Source organism: Perognathus longimembris, chromosome 8 (genome assembly GCF_023159225.1).
Source record: "Perognathus longimembris pacificus isolate PPM17 chromosome 8, ASM2315922v1, whole genome shotgun sequence".
NCBI classification, from domain to species: Eukaryota; Metazoa; Chordata; class Mammalia; order Rodentia; family Heteromyidae; genus Perognathus; species Perognathus longimembris.
The window spans coordinates 14,501,248-14,526,870 of NC_063168.1; the positions used below are offsets into that span (position 1 = coordinate 14,501,248).

Genomic DNA, 25,623 nt, shown 5'->3' on the forward strand with positions numbered 1-25,623 from the left:
TTTTTTTTTACTGTGATTTTTCTGTGCTCATGTAAAATTTACATTTGAGTTTATTTCCTTGGAAAGTACATATACTTCATTTCGGAGATGATTTTGTCTTTTCCATTTTTATTTTGAATTTTTGATTTAATATGGCCTTCTATATTTCCAGATACTTCTTTGAGGAGTGTTATTTCAGTTTGTGGTATTGCTTTTCCTTCCTGGTTGCTTTTAGGATGGGGGAGAATAATATTCATCCGAAATCTCAATTCTTACTTTCTGCTTTGTCCTTAGGGTAACTTTGGAGTTATTTAATCTCTCTTAATTTCTTCAATTCATGAAATTGATTTATTAGGATTAAAGTTCAAGGGCATTCTGTTTTATTGCAGCAATGCACAATCTATTTTATTAAGTTATGTTTTATTTTACGGTGGTAGGAAAGAGATGGGTGTACTTTGTTTATTTATCAGTCTTGTAGGCCTTACTGATTTGCCAATTGCTTCATTTTTTGAAACCACCCAGTTTCTCTTTGTCCTTTGTAACTTATTTTTCCTCTTAGATGTGAGGTCATCTTCAATAGCTTTCTTTTTTAAGTCCCTCTGTTAGTCAGTGTTCTCTGAACTGTTAAATCTTTTTAAGAACCAGTCTATATGTATGGTGAATAACCTTTTGGCTTTGATTTTAGATTAATCTCAAACTTGCTGACATCTTCTCACTTTTTAAAACTATAAAGCTATTTATTTTCAAAGGCCTGACCTCTCTATCTAAAATAGCTTGTAGGTGGAACATGTGGGCAAAAAAGCTCATTGTTATTTGTGTATATTTTCTACACAAGAGGTAAATTGACTTCTGAGTATTCTCTGTTTTCTAGTGGTGCTGTGGTTCAAAGTGGTAGAGCACTAGCCTTGAACAAAAGAGCTCAGGGAAAGGACCCAAGCCCTGAATTCAAGCCCTCCAATTGAAAAAAATTATAATTTCTTCAGAAGGACATATGTTGCTTAATTTTGTTTCTCTTTCTGTACATTCTTATTTTTAGAAGATATGTAAGGTAATTCATTTTGAGATAGCTGTTATTCTCTTTGGTTCCTCCACACTGAAAATATAATTCATAATGAAAGTGTAATAGCCAATATTTTAAGAAAAAATTATTGACTAAGGGGGATAAAATTAACAAGTCATAGGAGTATTTGAGTATTAGTTACTAAGTCAGATGATGTGGTATTTAGTAAATAAAATTATTTGGAATACACTTCTTGGAACAAATATTAGTGAAAAAGAACCAGAGATCTAGAATGAAAATCTGAAATTAGAGCCTACATAGAGTCAAAATAATTTACAAATTTAAAATTATGAAAAGAATATAAAGAAAGACTGCAGACGCTTATAACTTCTGAACTGATGACTTAAGGTAATGTCAAAAATAAGAATTCCGGGCTGGGGATATGGCCTAGTGGCAAGAGTGCTTGCCTCGTATACATGAGGCCCTGGGTTCGATTCCCCAGCACCACATATACAGAAAATGGCCGGAAGGGGCGCTGTGGCTCAAGTGGCAGAGTGCTAGCCTTGAGCAAGAAGAAGCCAGGGACAGTGCTCAGGCCCTGAGTCCAAGCCCCAGGACTGGCCAAAAATAAATAAATAAATAAGAATTCCACCAAAAGCAGTGATAAAAACTGTAGACTGACTTGATAATGTTTGCTTTTAAAACCAAAATGTGACTACTCTGATTTGATCAGTACCTATTGAATACCTGTGGTAATACTACACTATATCTCATAAATATGTATACCTGTTACATGTTAATCAAAGAATTAAAATGTTTAAGGAGATGAAAATGTTATTCACTACCTTGATTTGATTCTCCACATACACATGTCAAACTGTCATACTGTACTCCATAAATTAGTATAAGGAAAATCATAATTTAAAATTACATAATTGCAACCATATATATATAGCTTTATGAGATGAACAGATTTAAACGCTGAGCCAATTTTAAACTACAGAGAGCTGCATGTATAATGGCTATCTGTGAGTAACAAGTAGACAATTTATTTATTTCTTTATTTGTGGTACTGGGGGTTGGACTCAGGGTCTTGTAGCTTCTAGGTAGGCGCTTTACCATTTGAGTGACTCTAACAGCCCACAAATAGGCAAATTTTAAGCTTGAAATTGAGAAAGGCACTTTGGATACCAGGGAGAAAAGGAAATTGTAGTGAGCTGAGGGTCAGAACACTGCAGAATATTGCATTACCCAAAGATCTAGGTGAGAAATACATCAACGAATACTACTGCTATTTCCCTTCTCATTAGAATCCCTCCATACATGTATATTTGTACTTTAAAACTGGAGCACTGGAAGCAGAGCACCAGTGGCTCACACCCATAGTCCTAGATACTCTGGAGGCTGAGATCTGGGGATCAAGATACAAATCCAAGAGACTCAATTCCAGTGGAGGTATGGCTCAAGTGATAAGAGCTCCAGTCTTGAAGGGAAAAGCTAAGCAAGAGTACCAGGTCCTGAGTTCAAGCCCTAGTACAAGCACAAAAGCAAAACCAAAACAAATCAAATTTGTGGGGCATTTGAGTTGAATGTTTTAGTATGTGGAATGCCATTTTCAAAATCTTTAAGAGTGTCATAGTAACTGCATTTAAGAAATTATGGATGGATACCATTATATTTGTTTTCAAATGGGTCTCAAGTAATGACACTATATTCCAATAAAAGATACTTGATAAGAAATAGCTCTAATTAAAAAGACCAAATGGGCTGGTAAATCACCCTGTTCTGCCTGTGTCTCTCAGTGTTCTACCTAGTCTGTACTACTGCTTTTCTGGAAAAGCAGTAGTCACTAGTAGTGGTCACTAATGATAGTTAGCTGTTTGCCAGATAATTTAATGCTTAAAAGATTTGTCTATTGCATAGCCAGGCAATTTCTAAGGTAACTACATTCAAACTTTGCTATGCTATTTTCACAAATATATTATTCAAAGATATGGAAGAAGAAAATAAATCCCTCAACTTCTTAGACATTGAGGTTGTAAAATGGTTTTAGTGAAAGTAAATATACCTTTATTTGAAAGATAATTGTGTGAAAATACTTATCATCTTCAAATACATCTGCTAAGCTTGGTCCAGTTCCGCAGGTTTTCTCTTCAAGTTTGTTGTTAATGTAAGGGCTGGTAAAAGCATCAAAATATGAATCAGGCACGAGATTATGGACTGCTAGCACAGTGTTTTGAAACTGATTGACTGCATTGGAGATAACATCCTGTGTGAGAGAAAAGTGTGAATATAAAGGTAAACAATTATACAGATGAATATTTCAAAAATTTCTTAAAGTGCTAAATTGAGTAAGACTAATCATTCAGGGTTGGAGGTATGACCAGTGTCAGCCTAGCAAGTGCAAGACCATGTTCAAGGTCTGGTATTTCCAGGAAAAAAAAGAGAGAAAGTGAAAATGACAGAAAGAAAGAGAGAGGGGGAAAGAGAGGGAAGGAAGAAGGAAGGGAATCAGGAAGAAAAGGAAAGAGAAGAAGGAAGGAAAAAAGGAAAGAAGAAAAATTATTTGGGCCAGTAATGTGGCTCAATGGTAGATTTGACTAGCAGGAATATCTCAGTTATCTGGGCACTGGGGGCTTATCCCTGTAATCTTAGTTACTTAGAAGGCTGATACCTGGAGGGTCAAGGTTCAAAGTCAGCCTTGACAAAAATAGTGTAACTCTACCTCTAATTAACCAGCAAAATGTCAGACTAGAGGTCTGACTCAAGTGGTAGAGTACCAGGTCCTGAGTTCAAGCCCTAGAACTAGCACAAAAGCAAAACCAAAATAAATCAAATTTGTGGGGCATTTGAGTTGAATGTTTTAGTATGTGGAATGCCATTTTCAAAATCTTTAAGAGTGGCATAGTAACTGCATTTAAGAGATTATGGATGGATACCGTTATATTTGTTTTCTAATGGGTCTCAAGTAATGACACTATATTCCAATAAAAGATATTTGATAAGAAATAGCTCTAATTAAAAAGGCCAAACAGGCTGGTTTGCTCATGTGAAGTGAAAAGGACAGAAAGAAAGAGAGAGGGGGAAAGAGAGGGAAGGAAGAAGGAAGGGAATCAGGAAGAAAAAGAAAGAGAAGAAGGAAGGAAAAAAGGAAAGAAGAAAAATTATTTGGGCAAAGAAGCTGTGCAAGAACACAAATCCTTCCGTTTAAGACTAAGTACAGTACAAAAAGAAAACAAAATGAACAAAAAGAAAAACTCATTTAACTGGGCAGGTTTTCTGTTGATTCTGAGTATATTACTAATGAGAAGATGCATTCCCTCAAAGATTTATATTTGAAGACACAACAACAACAATTTAGAGAAATATCTGTTCCAAAATAATAGTATGGTTAAATATTGGCCATGTATAAAATGGAACATGGAAAAAGTTTATGATATAATGCCAAAAGGAGGAAGTGAGAGAGGAGAGAAAGAGTAGAGACAGGAATTAGGTGAGAGAAAGAAAGAACAGAAAGAGAGAACTCGTACATATTATCTCAATTTAATCCTTATTTATTCATGTATATAATTTCATGGTAAGTTATATATATAGGGCATATCAGTCATACTAAAATGAGACCAAAAGAAACATGATGGATCTTTTTTTCTCTTTCCTTTTAAAAAATTTTATTTATTTATTGTCAAAGTGATGTATAGAGGGGTTACAGTTTCATATAGGCAGTGCATATGTTTCTTATCCAACTTGTTACCTCCTCCCTCATTTCCCCCCCCATTTGGCCCCTCCCTATGTCCCTCCCTGCCAATGAGTTGTACAGTTGGTTTACAGCACATAGTTTTGTAAGTATTGCTGTTGCATTCGTTTGTCTTTTATCCTTTGTCTCTCCATTTTGATATTTCCCTTCCCTTCCCTAGTTCCAATACACGTATATACAATATCCAGGATACCAAAGTCAGTTACAGTGATACCAGGGGTAAAACCATGGGGAAGAAAGACAAAAGAAAAAGGCATGTTTTCACATGGTATGTTGAAAATAACAACAACAACGATAAACCACTTGTTTCCATAACTTGGAGTTCATTTCGCTTAGCATTATCTTATACGATGGATCTTTTAAGTTGCCAAGTTTGTGGTGATTTGTTACAGAGCAATAAAGAATTAAAACTACAACATTCTCTCAAAGGCAGCCTACTTCTACAAAGATTTCAAGAGTGGTGTTTATGAGTGGTGTTTATAACAGTCATGCCTTAGATTCTATTTCAGGGATGTGTGTAGTCAGCTCTAAAGTTTATGTAGAGTATGACTCCTGAGGGTGAGCCTCACCAAGCCCCTGATAGGCCTTGAGTTAAGGAAAAAATGCTGCATTTTTACTTTGTATAGAGAGGTAGTTCTGGGGCAGAAGAAATGCTTTCTCTCTTTCTTATGACCACTTGAAGACATGGCAGCTGCAAGCCTGCCATCCACCCAGCAGTAAAGCAGTTGCTTTCTTTTTAAAAAGATGCTGCTGGGAATATGGCCTAGTGGCTTGCCTTGTATATATGAAGCCCTAGGTTCGATTCCTCAGCATATATAGAAACGGCCAGAGTGGTGCTGTGGCTCAAGTTGACAGAGTGCTAGCCTTAAGCAAGAAGAAGCCAGGGACAGTGCTCAGGCTATGTGCTATTGGCAGATAGTACATGAAGAAGCACATACCAGAAAGTCTTCCAAACAAGGCTCGAAGGCTAGTGACTCTATTGTCAGAATCAGTTCTGTGAGGAACATGGGGATGAGAGACTCATCTTCTTCCTGCTTTTCTATCCCAGGGGCCGCCTAGAAGGAGCACATGGACATTGTTGTAAAGTTACCAAAGTGGAAGATAACACAAAGATACAGCCAGGTGCCGGTGCTCACACCTGCAATCCTAGCCTCTCAGGAGGTTGAGATCTGAGGATCTTGATTTGAAGCTGACCTGGGCAGAGTCGGCAGAGCACTAGCCTTGAGCACAGAGAGGCTCAGGGACAGTGCCTGTGCCCTGAGTTCAAGCCCCACAACCACCACCACCAACAACAAAATAAACCCAAAGATATAAAAACTTAAATTTATGCAATTGCTGAATTTATGATCTCGGCATGGGGAAGGACTTTCAAGGAATATCATGGAAAGAAAAACCTAAAGGCAATTGTGGCCTCATATGAGGAAGTTAGATCTAATTGATAAATATATGTAAACACATACAGGATTACATGCATTTGTATACCGATGTATTAACCAAAGTAGACTATATGCAGGGGAGAATTCCAATGGTGTAACTTCTTTGATGAGGACTAAGAAGTTGGCACTTGAGGTTTGTGTGGGGTGGGGATGGAGGTCAGGGAGAGGTCAGAAGAATGAAGAAGAAAGGAGGTGAGAATAAGGATGGTTGGGATTGGGGAAGAAGGGGAAAAATGATGAAAGGGGTTACATTGATCAAGATGCATCATACTTATAAGCTGGTATTTTGAATTAAAGCCCCTTTGCACAGATGCTTAAAGGCAATACAATTATAATAATAAAAAGATTATAGTGTAAAATGTCTCTCATTTAAAAAGCACTGTCAACAAAATGGGAAAAGAAACAATTGAGCAAGCAGTGATATACTGCAGATAGAAAGTTGATAGTATTTAAATATAAACATAAATGGTGTTGATTACTTAGTAATAACTAATGTAATCTACAAATATTGTCAAATGAAAATGCCTTTAGTTTTCCTGTACAGAGAAAATAGCACAATAATGAGTGCTCCTCCTTCAACACTGACTAATGGCTTTAATTTTGTTTAGCTATACCTTTTTGTCAGTGACTTCAACTTTCTCTTCAGTAATCCATTTCTCAATGACCTCTGCTGAAGGTGTTCGTTTTAGTTTGTCAATGAGATAGCTCAGAAGAGAGTTAGCAGAATTAACTGTTAAGACATGCAGAGTATTCTCAATGAGATAGTCGTTTAGACGGATAAAACTTGGAAAAGAAAAGGCAAATACAGTGTCAGTTTTCTGTCTCCAATGCTCATTTTTGACAGTGACTCTAAAACAAGTATTTACAAAAACATAGTTTCTCTATGACTTTTAAGTCTAATTATAACCTCAGACTAAATGGCCAGGAGGGTTGTTCAAGACATTCCATTCTTTAAAATAAACATATTAAAAATAGAGCATCAATTTAGTTAGGTGTCTTCCAGAGGCTATTTGGTGAGCAGGGTAGTTATTGTTGAGCCAGCATGTCTCAAATGATCACAATAAAACCACTTGAGCTGGGTGCTGGTGGCTCACACCTGTAATCCTAGCTACTCAGGAGGCTGAGATCTAAGGATTATGGTTTAAAACCAACCTGGGCAAGAAAGTTCATGAGACTTTTATTTCCAATAAACTACTCAGAAAAAGTTGGAAGTGGAGCTGTGGCTCAAGTGGTAGAGCGCTAGCCTGGAGCACAGAGAGGCTCAAAAACAGTGCTCAAGCCCTGAGTACAAGCCCCAGGACTGGCAAAACAACAACAACCTTAAGTGACCTTAAGTGACATATATATATATATATATATATATATATATATATATGTAATGTAACAACAACAAAGGCTGGAGTAACTATTGTACCTGAGTGCTGCTCTAGAACCTCTGAGGCCTGGATGGCGGCCTTGGACTATGCCTCATTCACTTTGCTGCTACACAGAAATTTCTTGTATGTGTAAAAGGATGCATGGTTAAGATTTATTAGTTAATTTTATATGTTGGGTTAAATTAATAAGCACTAACAATTAATGATGTACAGTTTCATAATTTTTCAGAGAATGGCTATTTTATTTGCAAGTGTTATTTGGAAGCATGAGGTTTTTATTTATTATCTATTTATCTGTTTTTATTGAGTTGAAAATTATTTTATTATTTAAAGGCAAAATGTGTCTATACAATTTATTAAATTTCTATGAAAATAATAAAGAATTGATACTTTCAAAAAACTTGAGGGCTGGGGATATGGCCTAGTGGCAAGAGTGCCTGCCTCGTATACATGAGGCCCTGGGTTCGATTCCCCAGCACCACATATACAGAAAAACGGCCAGAAGTGGCGCTGTGGCTCAAGTGGCAGAGTGCTAGCCTTGAGCAAAAGGAAGCCAGGGACAGTGCTCAGGCCCTGAGTTCAAGGCCCAGGACTGGCCAAAAAAAAAAACAAAAAACAAACAAACAAAAAAAAAACTTGAATATTTTATCTATCATAACAATGTGTATGCAAGTATGTATGTATGTATGCATGCATTTTGAATTCTTTTCCTTCTTAGGGAATAGCAATAATTTGTTCTTACAAAATTATTTTCGAAATGACTTACTGACTAGCAAAAAAAGAAAATACACTAGTCTGTTATGTCATTTTATTACTTTTATCTCTATGTCCCTTTGGCCTATTTAAATGTTTTCCTTATGAATGATTTAACCTAGATATTTTTCCATATTAGAAAGTTTTATTCAAAACCAGAAACCACATGTCATACATTGCAATCATGAGGTTTTTAAAAATCCAGTCTCTCAATCCTTCCAACTCAAGACCCAGTTGCATAAGCCAGTGGCAGAATTAATGCAGACAAGGGGGAGGCCAGGCCCAGCAGGAAGAATTCTCTCACTGGTCTATAGCTGTAAAACCTTCCTTAGGAATAAGATGTGGCCTGTTCTTTACTGGTGGATAGGTTGAAGCAGCCTCTCCTGGCTTACTCTTCTAGTCTGTCTGACTTCTCCTTAGTATGGCCTGCTCTACTGGTTTGCATACTGCAGTCTGGCCCAGGCAACACAAAGCCTAAGACATCAATAAGGAGCTTGTGGCCTTGCACTCACACTCCAATCTCTACCAAACTGCCTGTTCCAGAGGTTGCTTTGTTAGGTAACAGCGAGAGGGCTGGGCTTCTGGGACATGTATTCAGATCACCATCCCCCCTACTTACCATCAGTACTAGTGAACCCTGTACTGAAAGCTTGTTATTATTATTTTTTAATGTGACTTCATTTATTTCCTAGGACTTTTTTTTCTTTATCATCAATGTGAAGTACAGAGGGGTTACAATTTCATATGTAAGGCAAGTACATTTCTTATCCAACTTGTTACCTCCTCCCTCATTTTTCCCCTGCCTCCTCCCTTCCCATTTCCCTCTCCCCTCAAGAGTTGTACAGTTGGTTTACACCATATAGTTTTGTAAGTATTGCTGTTGTATTGGTTAGTTTTTTTTATCCTTTGTCTCTCGATTTTGGTATTCCCTAGGACTTTTTTTTAAGTATACATTTAAGCATACACATGATGTTTTGGCATAAAGAGTAAAATAATTACTCCAGCCATACAACCTACAATCCTTGTCCATGGTTTGTTTTGTGGTACTAGGAACTGAACCTGGGGCATTAGTTTCTTGGGAAAGTTCTCTGCCTTTTGAGCCACACTCTCGCCCTTTTGTTTTTGTATTTTGCATCTGAGATAGGGTCTCACTAACTTTGCCCTGGTTGGCCTCAAACTTATGATCCTTCTGCCTGCCTCTGCCTTCCCAATTGCTGGGACTGCAGGCAAAACCCATTACATATGACCAGGGATTCATTTATAATTTATAATGAGATGAGAATGGATACTGTAATTTTTCTTGAGAGGAAAAAAATAACCATTTACCATGTCAGTCTTATGCAATGATGCCGTTTGCTGGCCTGTTCCGTGTATGTCATTTTTTCAGAGTCTCCATAAGTGGGAAAGTCAAATGTCATTTCAGTAACACCTGTAACATTTGTTTTTAAATTCTCTAACAATACAAAGCACAACAAGAATTCTTGTGTCAATATTCCATTTCTTTCTATATGGATTCAAAGAAAAAGCTAATAAAAACTCAAAAAGGATAAAAGATTTTGATTAAGGAAGCAATTCAAATCCAAGGGAGGAAAATAGTATCCCAGTTATCTGAAAGAATTTCACATCAATGGATTTCACCTCAAGAACAGGCATAGATAGTTCACTGGCATTCTTGTTAGCAGAAGTTGATCTGTAAACCATACTACTTTCTTCTCAGGAATACTTTTATCTTCCTCCCTGTCTGCTTTGAATCATTGTCATGCCAGCTGGGCTAATCCTAGGATCAAGCTAGCCCCTTCATTTGAACAAACCTATTGTCTATACTAGGTTGGACTTACTTTTAAGCAGCAAGGCCGCAACTTTACCATAAAATGTTTAAGATTCAGCTTACGAATACTATACATAGTAGTAGAAAATCAGGGAAAATGAGCAGCATTTACTGTCTTCCTGGCCTCCCACAAAATACACTGATTTCATAACATATCAAGAAGTTTGGAACCACTGGGATGAGTAGAAGTAGAATGAGCTGAGTGTGGTTGCGCACGGCTCTAATTCCAGTGCTTGGAACTCAGAGGCAGGAGGATCGTGAATGTGAAACTAGCCTGGGCTACAGGGTGAGACCTATATAAAAAGCAAAAACAAGAACAAAACGAAAGAGGAAGAAAGGAAGGAGATCAGAAAATAAGGGAGGAGAACAAAAGAGAAAGAGAGAGAAGGAGAAAGAGAGAGGAGATAAAAAGAGAGCTACTTCTTTTGATATATCCAGGTTCTTTGCCTTTCATACCCTCTTGAGGATCAAACAAACAGTCATCAGGAATAAATCCCACAGCACGCAAAGCAAGTCGACAAGCCTTCCTGACCACCTCTTTTGTTTCATTTCGGAATTCTTCAAGGCGCTCTGTCACCTAGACATTGATGAATAGGTATAATTAGTGACATCAAAGTATCCATAATGAGAAAAACAGCTCAAACCTTCTAAGACCTTACCTCTCCTAGTCGTACAATTTGTGCTGCTTTAAATTCCTGCAATGTGTAGGTATGACCTTTTTCAATATAACAAAGTCCCATAGAGCTTAACTGAAAGCATAATTCATTTATTTTAAGAAGAGCTGGTCTCAAAAACTGAGTGAAAAATAAGAATTTGTCATTAGTTAGTAAAAAATATCTTGCTTTCAAGCATTTAATAGCTTAGTAACTGGCTGTGTATGTTAACTTGAGCTACAACTACAAAATGTACCCATCAAGTATGAACACTTCTCAAACTTTTTCAAAAATAAGTCTCTGAATTATAAGATTAATTTGTCAGAATTCATTTATTTTCATTTTAAAAAGATAAGCATGTTTTTCAGGTGTGTGTGTGGTGGTGGGGGGGGGGCTTGAATGCAGGTTCTGGGTGGTATTTCTTAGCTTTTTTGCTCAAGTCTGGTGGTGTTCTGCCACTTGAACCACAGCTCCACTTACAGTTTTTTGCTGGTTAATTGGAGATAAGAATCTCACAGATTTTCTTGCCTGCTTTAAACTGAGCAATACTTAGATCTCAGCTTCCTGAGTAGGATTATAGGTGTGAGGCACTGGTGACTGCTGTCTTTACTGGATGAGATTGAGGGCAAATGACAGAAAACTGGGCAGCATTTTAAATTTCACTCCATTTGGCTAATGTTCTTGGTGTTACTTTAAGGACTTGGCAATATCCAACATAATCGCAGCAGAAGAGAGCAACTATTCTAAGAAATTATGGCACAGAGCAAGGTAAAACGTAACTTTAAAATTTCAGTGGGGAACGAATTGCTTTAGAAAACTCCTTTATGTTTCCTTAAAACAATAAACATAAATTTCCCAATGATGCACCAATTCCATCTCTAGGGATATGCCCAAGAAAAATGGGAACATATGTTCACACAAGAACTTGTGCATAATTGTTCATAACAACATTATTCATAATCCTCAGAAGTATAAATAACTTAAATATCTGTCAATCAATGGCATGATAACAAAAACAGGTATAACTAACACAAAGGTACATAATTTGCCAGTAATGAGAAATGCTGTTACAACAGAGATGAATCTTTGAAACATTATGTTAAATGGCAGTTGCTAAGTACCAAATGTTGTATTATTCCATTTACATGAACTTCACAGAACAGGCAAATCTATAGAGACAGAAACATTGGTGACTGCCTAGGGTTATGGGGGGGGGGAGTGAGAAACAGGGAGGTAGGGGGAAATCAAGATTTACTGCTAATGGGGATGAAATTGGTTTGGGGAATGATGGATATATTCTGATTATAGTGATAATTGGTCAATTCTCTAAATACACTAAAATCAATGAATTATATAATTTGGGTAGGTGAATTATATAGCATGTCAATTACACAAATAATGCTGTTATAAGAAAATGTAGGCATAGGTTGTTTTTTAAAAATCATAAATATTCCAAGGGCAACTTCATATTTGTTCCTTCAACCTTCAGTGAAAAAGAATCATGAACTCTAGTTAACTAAGTGTAAATATAGGACTTGTAGTATGTCATTTAGCATCAAATCAATGCTTAAATCATCATAATGGGTCTGTTATTTAGGTCAATCCTTGCTTAGAAAAAGACTTTCTAATCTGCTAGGACCAAATTTAAGAGGAGATATCACGGACAAGATATTGCTGGTTTGGGTAGTGCACAGAAAATGATTTAAAAAACAAGATATGGGGGATAAGATAAGTAATTTTAAAGACAAGTCTAGGAAGAACTATTTTGCATTTATAGTTACAGATTTATGATATCTATAGTGTCTAGAACATGCAGAAAGATGGTAAAATAGTTTTAAATGATATGAATGTGTAATGAAATTAGAGGTCTAGAGGTTGAGTTTTGGTGTCAAGACAGATTAGAACATTCTTCCACATCTGAGGGTGCTTGAGGTGATGGAGATAGTGGTATTACATCTTTGTCTTGCACTAATATCTGTTCATCAGAGTCAGTGAATGTCCTTTTATTTGAAGACTGATATGCTGAAGTGAAGGAAATGATCAATAAAATACAAACTTGTGGCTTCTGGTAGAAAGTAGTATCTCAATGTGACAGAAGTAGCTCAAGGCCCTAGTGCCCTGCATGGGACAATAATTACTTCAGCTCATCCCCAAGGGGCAAGTAAAAAACCTCTAATGAAAGTTGAAGTTCAATAGATAGAATATGAACCAACATTCTTGAATAGATTCTTTTTCTATGATCACCCCAATGGAAATAAGTTTTTTAAAAAGTCCCTATTGTCTGAATCCATGGTAAAGGATATACTGAGAAGTGCTGGCATGCAAACATGCCCCAAATTATTTTGAACTATAAAATTCTGGGTATCTATCTGAAAGATGAGGGAGGTTACAGAGTTGCTGTCCCGCTGTGCTCACAAGGATCTATAACTTTCCTGATCGTTAACAAAGGGGACAATGGATCTAAGACTCGAAGGCACTCCTAATCAGCAATTCCTGAATTCAGAAACTAGACTCCTAAATGACAATGCACGATGAAAATTGTGAGTTTCTTCAATAATGAAATATTCTCTCAGGAACAGCCTATACCAACATCTGTGATAGTCACTCTTTTTCCATGATTCTTTAAAAGTATGACTAATAATACATACTGGGTTAATAATAAACAAGTTTTTTCGTAAGGATTTCCGACAGCCTGCAATTTTCTTGGAGCGGACATTCTTCTTCCACACGTTAAAAGCTTTCCACTTCCGGAAAAGTGCGAATATGGGAATCTTAGTGAGTTCTTTGTGATATTGATATTCCTTTTCCCATCGTTCAATTTCAATAAATTCAACATCGTCGTTGTAAACATGTATCACTGCCTTTTGGCTAATAGTATAGTAGTCATTTTTATTGATATGGTCAAAACTTACAATTCTATGAACAAATAAAAGTTGGGACAAATGAATAAGACGTAAAATACAAAATTAGCGATAGATGTACTTTTCACAACAAATAATACTTAAAATATAACAGAATTCCAACAGACTACTTTCAGATTGAATAAATGACTCAGTAAAAGAAAGAGAATCTGCTTTTCCTTGCTTTTTCTTTTCTTTCTTCCCTTTCGCTCTCTTTCCCACTCTCATTCTCCCTGTCTTTTCCTTTCTCTACTGGATACAGGCCCTCAAGGCCCTCATATTTGCTCAGCTTGCTCAGATGGCTCTTCACAATGTGAGCTGCACTTCCAGCCAGGTTTTTGCTGGTTATTTTGGATATGGAATCTCAAAGAGTTTTCTGTCAGGGCTGACAACAATGAACCATGATTTTCTATTTGTCAGTCTACTGAGTTGCAAAGATTACAGGTGTGAGCCACAGACACCTGACTGTACTACAGGGTGTGTGTGTGTGTGTGTGTGTGTGTGTGTGTGTGTGTGTGTGTGTGTGTGTGTGTGTGTGATTTTACTGTTGCAGATTTTTTTTTTTTTTTTTGGCCAGTCCTGGGCTTTGGACTCAGGGCCTGAGCACTGTCCCTGGCTTGTTTTTTTTGCTCAAGGCTAGCATTCTGCCACTTGAGCCACAGCACCACTTCTGGCCATTTTCTGTATATGTGGTGCTGGGGAATTGAACCTAGGACCTCCTGTATACGAGGCGAGCACTCTTGCCACTAGGCCATATCCCCAGCCCAGTTGCAGATGTTTTTAAATAGCTGGGGTTTATAACAGCTGGACTCGGCAGAATCACTGATCATTGCTGGTTAGATGAATCTTACAATGAAGCAACTCTATTATAGGTATTTTAAACGTAATAGTCCTGTATGAGAGGAATCTGGAACTGAGCTTATATTGAACAGAGTAACTTTAATCGATCCAGTATTTTAAGGGTTATGCGAAAGATAAAAGAAAACATGGATTAGATAGGATTAGAAAACCCAAATTAAGCTAACATACATGTTCATTTCATTGTGTGCGTTCACTTCCAGTGAACGCTTCCGGCTCTGTTCCTGTCCCTATAGGACAGCTTTCAGGCCATTGTTAAGATGCCTAAATTGCACACAAAAATTTCATGTACATATGTATCACCAGTTTTTAGGGATTGGAATAAAAGCTCATATGCTTCAGGTCTAGTTATCAAAAAGCTAAGAACAACTGGCACAAATCACTGTTTAGTCTGACTTTTTTTGTTTCAGTAAAAGTGAGAAGAAGTAAGTTTTGGAATTTGGGCCATCTAGGACAAGAAGGAAGGAAATCTGATACTGAGACCTGTGATGTTTCAGCCATGGGAAGCGCGGTGGCCTGCTTTGTGTCCTCTCTCAAAGTGAGTGTAGGACCCAGCTGTCCAGCCAGCAGCCTTCCTCCATACCACATGAGTGCAATTACTATCCCTCTTGTTCAAGGTCCAAGTGCCAATGAAATAGACCTGCTTTGCTTTGGTCAATACAATTCTTTGTTCTCTAAACTTTATGTTTGTGATCTCACCAGACTTCCGATCCTTGACCAGAGTTACTCATAATGTTCCTGGACTGGGCAAGAGGATCTACAGCATATGGTTATACATTTACCAGGATGATATGCCAATATACTTGGGCATCTCCATGAAGCTTATTCTTAAAACAATTGTTAGTGCCTAACACATACACTAAGTTGAGTCTTTAGAATAAATGGCAAATGGAACTGTTTTCTGAGAGGGACCATAGTAGAAAAACTATTTTAGGTTTAAGGAAGTACGATGAGTCTGACAATAGATGGTCTTTACAACACCTTTGTGGATTACTATCAAGTACCATTCCTACGAGACCAAAAAAATATAAAAAATTAAGCATATCTCAGTTCCTCTAGTAGATGTTTTAGAAACAAACCATTTCTGTTTCTTATTTACTACTTCATATGGAGCTGGCACAAATTTTCCATTTGGTGAAATTGTTGCATTTTGGGAACAAGCACTCCAACTAGCCTCCCTGTTTTCTGGGTTACTGGATAACTCTCTTTAAAAAGTCAAAACCATGAAAACATGCTCATATATGAATTATGATGTGTGCTTTTATGATCAGCAAGTAAACTATTTTTCCATTGTTCTCCATTTAAGATCTGTGATTTCTCCAAAAACTGATAAGGAACTATTTTAGAAATAGTAAGGTAGTGGTAAGAATATTAATACCATTTAAGTGTTAAATATTAAAACTATTCTTTATATTAAAGATCATTAAATCACATTACATGCTATGTCTCCCACTTACAAAACTGGGCTATTATTCTTTTCTTTCTTTTTTTAACATTATCTTTGTTCATTATTATTTTAATTTATTATAAAGGCGATTATCTAAAGAAAAAGCTTTCAAGACAGGTGCTGGTGGCTCGCACTTGTAATCCTAGCTACTCAGAAGCTACTCAGATCTCAGGATCACAGTTTGAAGCCTGCCTGTGTAGGAAAGTCTGTGAGACTTTTATTATTATTATTATTTTGGCCAGTCCTGGGGCTTGGACTCAGAACCTGAGCACTGTCCCTGGCTTCCTTTTTGCTCAAGGCTAGCACTCTGCCACTTGAGCCACAGCGCCACTTCTGGCCGTTTTCTGTAGATGTGGTGCTGGGGAATCGAACCCAGGGCCTCATGTATACGAGGCAAGCTCTCTCGCCACTAGGCCATATCCTCAGCCCCGAAAGATAATAAAAATATTTTGATCACATTGATCAACTATACCCAATTATAAACAATATTTACAATCACCCATAATTTTAATATTAAATTGCTTTATAAGAGGGAACTCACTTTAGGTTATATGTATCATATTCAATGGAAGACCTCGACACTGCAGGGATCATGTAAAGGAATCCAAGGTGCTCATTCTCATGGAGTATTTTAATGATTTGCAAGGGATCACGAATGTTGGCTTTAATAACTTCTTCTCGGTCATGGAAATGTAACTTAGGATAAGTAGCAGACGTGGCCCCGAAGAGACCTCTTCTTCCAATCTTCGTACGTGTCAGTTTAGGAGGAGGAGGAGCGTATAGGTCTTCAGAGGGTTGACGCATCTAAACAAAGCCAATGCTTCAAAAGTGAGGGGGTTTTGCAAAATTAAAAAAAAAGAGGGGGTAGGTGACAAAATATCAACTTCAGAGTAAGCATCTTGAAACTGAGACATGTTAACTCATTGTTAGAGAGTGGTACTCCTTCTCAGTGCTCTCTACTCAATAACCCAGCCCCTTCCCACAGAACAATCCTAGAGTCAGCTCCTAATGCCCGACACCCCCCTTCCCGCCTTTAACGCCATGCTTATCACATTTCCACACCACTAGTTCTCTGGAGATTATTCACCTTATTCAAAGAAATTTGACATACTCTTCAATTGTCATCCTCTACATAAGGTGTAAGTGTAATAGTGTAAATATATAAACGATCACTCTGTTGCTGGTAGAGGCTGCCATTTCTGCAAGAGATTTAGTTTCACAAGTTCTACAGAATAGAAAGTATTCATGGAAATCTTTATTCTCTCTCTAGTTAAGTATGTCCTGCTGACTAGTGATTTGAGAGCAGTAGCCTCAGTTAGTTCAGAGCTGAAGGAAGCACATTGTGGAGCTCAAGATAAAATACACTTCCTTCACTTACCACCAGCCTAGAGAGACGGCAGTGGCAGCCGCAGCGGCTGCGGTATGACCTCTGTTCTCTGATGTGAAAGAGCAGCCAATCCCGATGCCCAGAACTAGAGATAAAGCATGTCACCTTATTTCAAGGTTTCAACAAAGGCTGCAGTCCATTTCCATGTTTTTATAAGATAAATAGGAGTATATTACCAGAAATATATTGATTTTATTTATTACACCTTTTATTTTTAATTTAATTTTATTGTCAAGGTGATGTACAGAGGGGTTACAGTTACATACATAAGGTAGTGGGTACATTTCTTGTCGAACATTGTTACCCCCCTCCCACATTTTCCTCTCACTTTCCTTCCCTCCCAATCCCCACCCTCCAAGTTGTAAAGTTCATTTCCAACTTATTGGCTTGTGAGTATCGCTGTTGCACTGGTTTAAAAAGTTTTACTCCATTTCAAGTGTAAGACCTCTTCACTTGTAATTACACAATTCCGATGGATGGTGTGATTCAATTTAGCAATCACGTATGTTCAGACTAGGGTAAGGAATAAAGGAAGCATGTATCCATATTCGTAGAACTCCTCTCTGATGGAGGCCAAGTTGATTAGTCAGTGTCTTCTTTAATGATCAGAAGCTTTCTCCTCTCCCTTTCCCCTTCTACTCTTCTCCTTCCTCCATTTCCTCCCCTCCCTCCCTCCCTCCTTCCCTCCCTCCCTCCTTCCCTCCCTCCCTCCCTCCCTCTCTCCTTCCTTCCTTCCCTCCTTCCCACCCTCCCTTCATTCCCTCCCTTCCTTTCCTCCTTCCTTCCTTCTCTCACTCTCCCTCCATTTCTTTCTTTCTTCCTTTCCCAGGAAATCTTCATTGTTGTATTTCTGTTTTTTTTTTTTTTTTTTTTGGCCAGTCCTGGGCCTTGGACTCAGGGCCTGAGCACTGTCCCTGGCTTCTTCCCGCTCAAGGCTAGCACTCTGCCACTTGAGCCACAGCGCCGCTTCTGGCCGTTTTCTGTATATGTGGTGCTGGGGAATCGAACCTAGGGCCTCGTGTATCCGAGGCAGGCACTCTTGCCACTAGGCTATATCCCCAGCCCCATTGTTGTATTTCTGTTCTACATTTTTTTTTTTTTAGAAATCAATACCTGAAAAACTGATCCTGTCCTCAGAATATCCTTCTAATTTTGTATGGAATATCTCCCTTTCTCACACTTCTCTATAGCCACTAACACATTACTGAACTCTTCACTGGTGTGAGAACTAATACCAAGAAACGTAGTCCACTACATTGCTTTGCAGCAGAGCTCTCCTTTTCAAGAAGCTCATACAATCTCTTTCTTGAAGCCCATTTTATAGAAAATGAATCAATTCATGAACAATCAAAGCTTTCCTGGCTCTGTTTAACTCTCTCTCTCTCTTCTCTCTCTCAGTCTCTCTCCGCCCCCCCCTCTCTCCCTTTCATAGAGGTGGCATTTAGTGAAGTTATACAATGCCAATAACTTATCATCTGATTTAATGTTGCCTAAACCTGTGATAAGTTCCTGTCCACAGCTTCTTCCCAGTCACAACTCCTCCCACCTGTCTATCTCAACAATCTTCCACTCACTCCTCTGAAATTAGTGCACGTTAGTTCTTCAACATTCTGCATTCGAAATGAGCAATAACTGTTCACACTACACACCTATTTACCTGTCCTCACACTCACTTCTATATGCTGAAATCTTCATAAAATCCTGTGTCCTTAACTCTGCATTTTTAGCACTGTAGCCCAGTGATCAAAACAAAGTGAATAGTAAAATGTTCCATGACCTTCCAAGGGTCTTCTAATCAAAACCCAGAGAAATCTTGGCTCTGTTGCTACCTTTATTGAAAGTCTGTCTCTCCCACTTCTGTTTATTTCTTTGGCTTATAAAGATGATCATTTAAAGCCAAGCTCTCCTGATTTCTCCTCTCCTCTCACAGTCTGTTTATGCCTTCCAAGGTAAATTCCCCTCCTACAATCTCACAGGCTACAAAAGTTGTCTTTTGAGCTGTTTCACTCTATTTTATTGTTACTCACGAAGGTTTCAAAGGTTTCTACTTTTCTTAAAATTATTTAAAAATATAAAATAATTGTATAATTTTCAACGTATTGTTTTAATTTCTTTAGACATTTAAGAGATGGGCAGAAGACATGGTACAAATGATATAAACCTCCTTTATGATTTGTCCTTTACTGTGTAAGTTTTCTTCAAATATGAAAACTGAAACACACTTCCCAAGCAGCCTTTAAAAAATTATTCTAGCCAGGTGTCAGTGGCTCAAGCCTGTGCTCCAAGCTCCTTAGGAGGATGAAATATGAGGATCATATGGTTCAAAATCAGCTTGGACATGAAAGCCCATGAGATTCTTATCTCCAATTAACTACCAGAAAAGCTGGAAGTGGCACTGTGGTTCCAGAGTTAATGTGTGGGCTGGGAATAAGGCCTAGTGGCAAGAGTGCTTGCCTCGTATGCCTGAAGCCCTGGGTTCGATTCCCCAGCACCACATACATAGAAAACGGTCAGAAGTGGTGCTGTGGCTCAAGTGGTAGTGTGCTAGCCTTGAGCAAAAAGAGGCCAGGGACAGTGCTCAGGCCCTGAGTCCAAGGCCCAGGACTGGCCAAAAAAAAAAAAAAAAAGAGTTAATGTGCTAGCCTGCAGCAAAAAGTTCAGGGACAGTATTTAGTTACTGAGCTCAAGCCCTAGGATTGGGAGAGAGAGAGAGAGAGAGAGAGAGAGAGAGAGACACAGAGAGAGAGAGAGACAGAGAGAGACAGAGAGAGACAGAGAGAGACACACAGACAGAGAGAGACAGAGAGAGACACACAGACAGAGAGAGACAGAGAGAGACAGAGAGAGACAGAGAGAAACAGAGAGAGACAGAGAGGAAGAGAGAGAGGAAGGGAGGGAGGGAGGGAGAAAGGAAGGAAGGAAGGAAGGAAGATTGTTACTAGCTGTATAAGTTATAATTATATTAGCAATGCTATACAAAACTAAAGTTAAATTAAAAGGACTAATTATCTTAACATCATACCTTGTTTTTCAAAGCATCTTGAGTCTCCAATGATATAGAAAGTGCTTTGCTAGAACTTCTCTCCACTGCTGATGGTTTAAGGACTCCATAAGTCATTAACTGATACCGGTTCTGTTCAAATATGTATTCTGGCTGCTTGTGATCTTGGTATTGTTTTAACACTGGCTTTGGAAAAAATAAAATAATCTTGTTAGTATTAGTGTGAACTTGGCTTCATTTCCACTACTACTGGACTCTTTCCCCATTGGAATTTGATCTCCTAACATCCTATCAAACACACAGTCCTAACAGCAACTACCACTATTGCCCATTCCTGGCCTATAACTTGAGTGAGACTTTTGTACTTGGCAGAAAATTTAAACTTTACCAATGAATACTTAGAAGTAAGGTTATCTGAGAAAACCTCAGAAGTATGATGCCACAACACTTCCTAATTATCTGTGACAAACCCTCACCATTCACTATCACTTCATTATGAGAAGAAGTATACAATAACAATATCTGCACTGCAGAAAGCACAAAAGGCATTGGAGCAGAAGTCAATAAAACAGAGACAAAATATATGCAAAGAACCAATGAAACGAAATTTGATTAGTCAAAAACATAGATAAAATTGACACACTATTAGGCAATCTGACCAAAAGCAGAAGAGAAATTACCTAAACAAATAAATTTAAGAATGACAATGGGGATATCACAACAAGTACAAATTAAATCCAGAAGATCATGAGGGAATCCTTTAAAAAACATTTACTGAAATAAACTGGAACATTTAGTAGAAATGATTCATTTCTAGATAACATGAATCTAATGTACCAAAAATTAAACCAAGAGAAAATAATCCACCTAAATAGGTCTATGACAAGCAAGAATATTGGAACAAAATACTACCCCCCCCCCAAGAAAGAATGGCAATACTTACAAGACAATATGTTGGAAATTAAATAGGGAAGGGAGAAGTCAAATTATCCCTATTTTCACATGAAAAGACTCTGAAGTCTAGAAGTCCCTACAGACTTCAGCCAAAACTCCTAGAGCTGATATACACCTTCAACAATGTATTAAGATAGAGAATCAACATACGAAAATCAGTAGCTTTTTTGTATATCAACAGAAACAAGATGAGAGAGAAATTAGGATAATAGTTATGTTCACAACGACATAAAAATACCTAGGAATAAACCTAACCAAGGAGGTGAAGGATCTCTACAATAAAAACTATTAAACTTTAAAGAAAAATTTAAAAATTTTCATTTATCAGGTTCTTTTAAATTGTTACATGTATCTTGCTTAAGTTTCTGTTCATTAATTTATATTCATCCAATTATATAAAGTAAATTTGGAAGGAAAAAAAATTGAAGAATATACCAGAGGGTGGAAAGACCTTCAATGTTCATAAGTTGGCAGAATTAATATGGTGGAAAAGGTCATATTGCTAAAGACAAGCTACAAATTCAATATAATATCCATGTAAGTTCCAATGCTATTCTTTGCAGAGATGAAAAAGTCTGTAGTATAAAAATAAAATCAATACTAAAATTTATATAAAAGGCTCCAATAACCAAAGTAACACTAAGGAAAAAAGCAATGATGAAGTTATCAGAATAGCAAACATGAAATGATACTAGAGAGAGCCATAGTAACAACAACAAAAAAGCATGACACTGGTAAAACAGACATGAAGAACAATGGAACAGACCAGACCACCCAGAAATGAACCTACACATTTCCAGTCATCTAATTTTTCACAAGAGCCAAAACAATATGTGCTGGAAAAAAAAGATAACTTCTTCAAAAATGGTGCTCATCAAACTGAATATCTACATACAGAAGCCTGAATCTAGACCTCCCCCCACTTCCTTTACCCTATACAAAAATCAACTCCAAATGGATCAAATATTTTATTGGAAGACCAGAGACTTTAAAACTGCTACAGGGAAACTGCACTAGAAGCTACAGACACAGGACAGTGCCCAAAAAATAAGACCAGGGATGGTGAAATCAGACTGTATCAGATTGGACTGTTTGTGAATAGCAAAGAGGCAACCCACAGAATGGGAGAAAAAAAGTTATTCAATGAATAGAGGATTAGTATTCAGAGTATACAGAGTTAAAGTAATTAAACAGCACAAGAATACATAATCCAACAAGTAAATGAGCAAATGAATCCAAATAAATGAATTGAATAGTTCTCAGAATAAATGCGAATGGTTAGTAAACACATGAAGAAATATTCAAAATCCTTAGCTATGAAAGAAATGCAAATCAAAACTATACTAAGATTCTATCTTACTCCAGTCAGGTCACACACACACCACACACACACACACACACACACACACACACACACACACGCTGGTAAGAACACTGTATGGTAGAATATAAAGTAGTACAACAAATCAGTATAAAGGTTCCTCTAAAAACTAACAATTGACCTACTTTATATGTTCACTCTACCCTAACTTGCATATATTTCTGAAGGAAAGAAATATATCTGCATGTTGATGCAGCTCATGCATGTATGTATGTATGTATGTATGTATATGTACACATAGTGTATATGCACATGGTATATATACCTAATATGTACACTCAATATGTACATATGTGTATACATAAGATATACACACATACACACACCACGGGATCTTTCTCAACCATAAGTGAAAACTAAATTATACCACTTTCAGGAACATGGGTGGATATATGTCTCAAAAGACAAAGATCCCATGTTCTTGCCCAGTTTTGAATACAGAACTAAGATGATGGTGATGATGATGATGATTATGTAATAGTAATGGTAATGAGATATGAATATAAAAGGGGAGTTGCACGGCAGGGTATCAGTGGGAGGGAGATAGGGACTTTAAGAGGTGAAGAAGATTGAAGGATGTGTGTGTGTGTGTGTGTGTGTGTGTGTGTGTGTGTGTGTTCACAGCATAATGAATCCTACCAAATATTTAAATATGGGGAAGGAAGTAAGGAGCAGGAATATGGTGGAGGTGGTGAATTTAAGTACATGCACAGAAATATCACAATGAAATCCTTTCATATTACAACGTATGCTAATCCAAAATAAAATAATTAAAATGGTTTCCAAGGAATAAGAATGTGATTTCCCAATGGTAAGAGACCAATTAATGACATGTGACATATTAATGCAACTAAATACAGTGACATGTTAGAAAATATCCCTGAGGATGGTAGCGCACACCTATGATCCTAATACCTGGGAGTCTGAGTCAGGAGAACCAGGAGTTGTAACTCAGAATGGGTACATAGTGAGTCTCTGTCTCAAAAAAGAAAAACAAATGATACTATATATGGGCTATATGTATGCACCAGTAAAAGTTCTGTAAATTTATTTGAAATAATCACTTTGTATACCAATATTTATTGTACAATGTTACTTTAAATTATATATTTATACATATTCATATGGAAGTATGTTTGAGGAGACATACAAAATATTCTGAAGAATACACAACCACTAATACATATCTGAGGGTGGGGGACAAGAACTCTCACTTTTTATTTTGTACACATTTGCTGTTCCTTTACAGGTACTTATAATCATCAAAGGACACAAACGATTCTTTAAAATTAAGTATTTTCAGACATGTATAACTTTTTTTTTCCAGTCCTGGGGCTTGGACTCAGGGTCTGAACACTGTCCCTGGCTTCTTTTTGCTCAAGGCTAGCACTCTACCACTTGAGCCACAGCGCCACTTCTGGCTTTTTCTGTTTATGTGGTATTGAGGAATTGAACCCAGGGCTTTGTGCATGCAAGGCAAGCACTCTACTGCTAAGCCATATTCTCAGCCCATGTCTAACATTTTTAGGGACACCAGACATCTACTTTGAATTTTTTTAAAAAAACTGTAACTACACTATACTTTTATTGGAGTTCCCAGTATGAAATGTACCCTATGATCTAAAGGAACCTCATAATTTATTTAGTTAAGTATCTGTGTTTCCCACAATCCTCAGGAGAGTTTGTCCACTAGAAAACTTGGTACATCGCTGTATTTCTCAACTTAATAGCTCTTGAATAAATGTTTATGGTGTTTACAACTTCATCAATAAATTGTTAATTTGTAGGGTTTACATTTGTTATTTGTCCATTAAGAGTCTGGAAATGACACCCATCTCCTAAAGAAATAGTGCTACTTCCTTTGTAGCTGAAAAGTGACCAAAACACTTTCCTTCTCTTCCTTTCCCTTTTCCCTTCCTCTCCTTTCCCCTCTCCCTCTCTCTTTCTCCTTCCCTTCCTCCTTCCCTTTCTCCTTCTCTCATTCCTTCCCTTCCATCTGTCCTGTACTTACCAGAGGCTCTAGTTTTATCGGCTGCTGTCGTTTTCTTGTCTTCTCCTGAGCTTTTGTGGTGTGCCTAAATGTCACCGTCTGCTTCCCAGACTCAATTTCTGCGGGCATTAAAGCATTCAGTTTCTCCTTTGCTTTTAAGCCATAGGTTTTTGAAAAGTCAGGATGTGCTACAAGATCTTCCAATTTTTTCAAGTCAATTTCACTATCTGTGGCCTGATAAGCCATCCTTACTCCTGGAAAGAAAAAGAAAAATGAAAAGCGGAGCAAAAGGATTGGGGGAGGAGGATACGTGGAAAGGGAGGTCTTAAGGACTAGTGAGAGCTCTCTCCCTTTCCCAAAAGTAAACTAAACTTATCCCAGAGTAATGAAAATTAAGAACCATGCCTGAGCTTCAAGGCCCCCTGGGCTGAGACTGGAAATCTGTATTTCTAACAAATGCCTGGGTAATGCTGATATTGCTTCAAGACCTACCCTGAAATTGAAGAGAGGTTTGACAGCTTTTTAGAAAATCCTACTAAATTTAAAATGGAAAAGGGGACTTCTTTTTAAAGTTGCACACCAACCCTCAGCTACTGCCATGCAGCCCCCAAATAGTGCCCTGATGCAGACCCCCCTCTCCTCCCCCACCAGGGGTTTCTGGTTTGTCTGCTCCTTCTAGTGGCTGCTTCTGTTGTGGCAAAGATAAACACTGGTCAAAAAGCTTGCCCAACCCACAGCCCCCCTCTAAGCTTTGCCCACTTTGTGGTGCATGTGGTTACTGGAAAATTAACTGTCCTTAAAGCTAAGCCCTAGCTCCTCTGTACAGCCAGACCCAGAGTTCTCTCTCCCCTAACAAGAATGAGGGTGCCTTGGTTTCTCCCCCAGGCACCTATCACTGGGAGAGTGGCTGGCTGTCCAACACACTG

General features: G+C 37.8%; 1 protein-coding gene across 1 annotated transcript in view; it reads right to left on the minus strand.

The window, feature by feature from the left end:
• Dnah6 (dynein axonemal heavy chain 6) overlaps positions 1 to 24,943 on the minus strand; it is a 164,161-nt gene extending 139,218 nt beyond the window's left edge. The window contains exons 1-10 of the mRNA XM_048353555.1: positions 24,719 to 24,943; positions 20,394 to 20,558; positions 16,526 to 16,788; positions 13,428 to 13,695; positions 10,786 to 10,920; positions 10,583 to 10,703; positions 9,625 to 9,751; positions 6,784 to 6,952; positions 5,672 to 5,788; positions 3,048 to 3,248 (exon numbers count right to left, since the gene is read on the minus strand). Of these exons, the coding sequence (XP_048209512.1) occupies positions 3,048 to 3,248; positions 5,672 to 5,788; positions 6,784 to 6,952; positions 9,625 to 9,751; positions 10,583 to 10,703; positions 10,786 to 10,920; positions 13,428 to 13,695; positions 16,526 to 16,788; positions 20,394 to 20,558; positions 24,719 to 24,943 (1,791 nt within the window). The remainder of the gene's footprint in view (positions 1 to 3,047; positions 3,249 to 5,671; positions 5,789 to 6,783; positions 6,953 to 9,624; positions 9,752 to 10,582; positions 10,704 to 10,785; positions 10,921 to 13,427; positions 13,696 to 16,525; positions 16,789 to 20,393; positions 20,559 to 24,718) is intronic.
• Between the last annotated feature and the right edge of the window lie 680 nt (positions 24,944 to 25,623).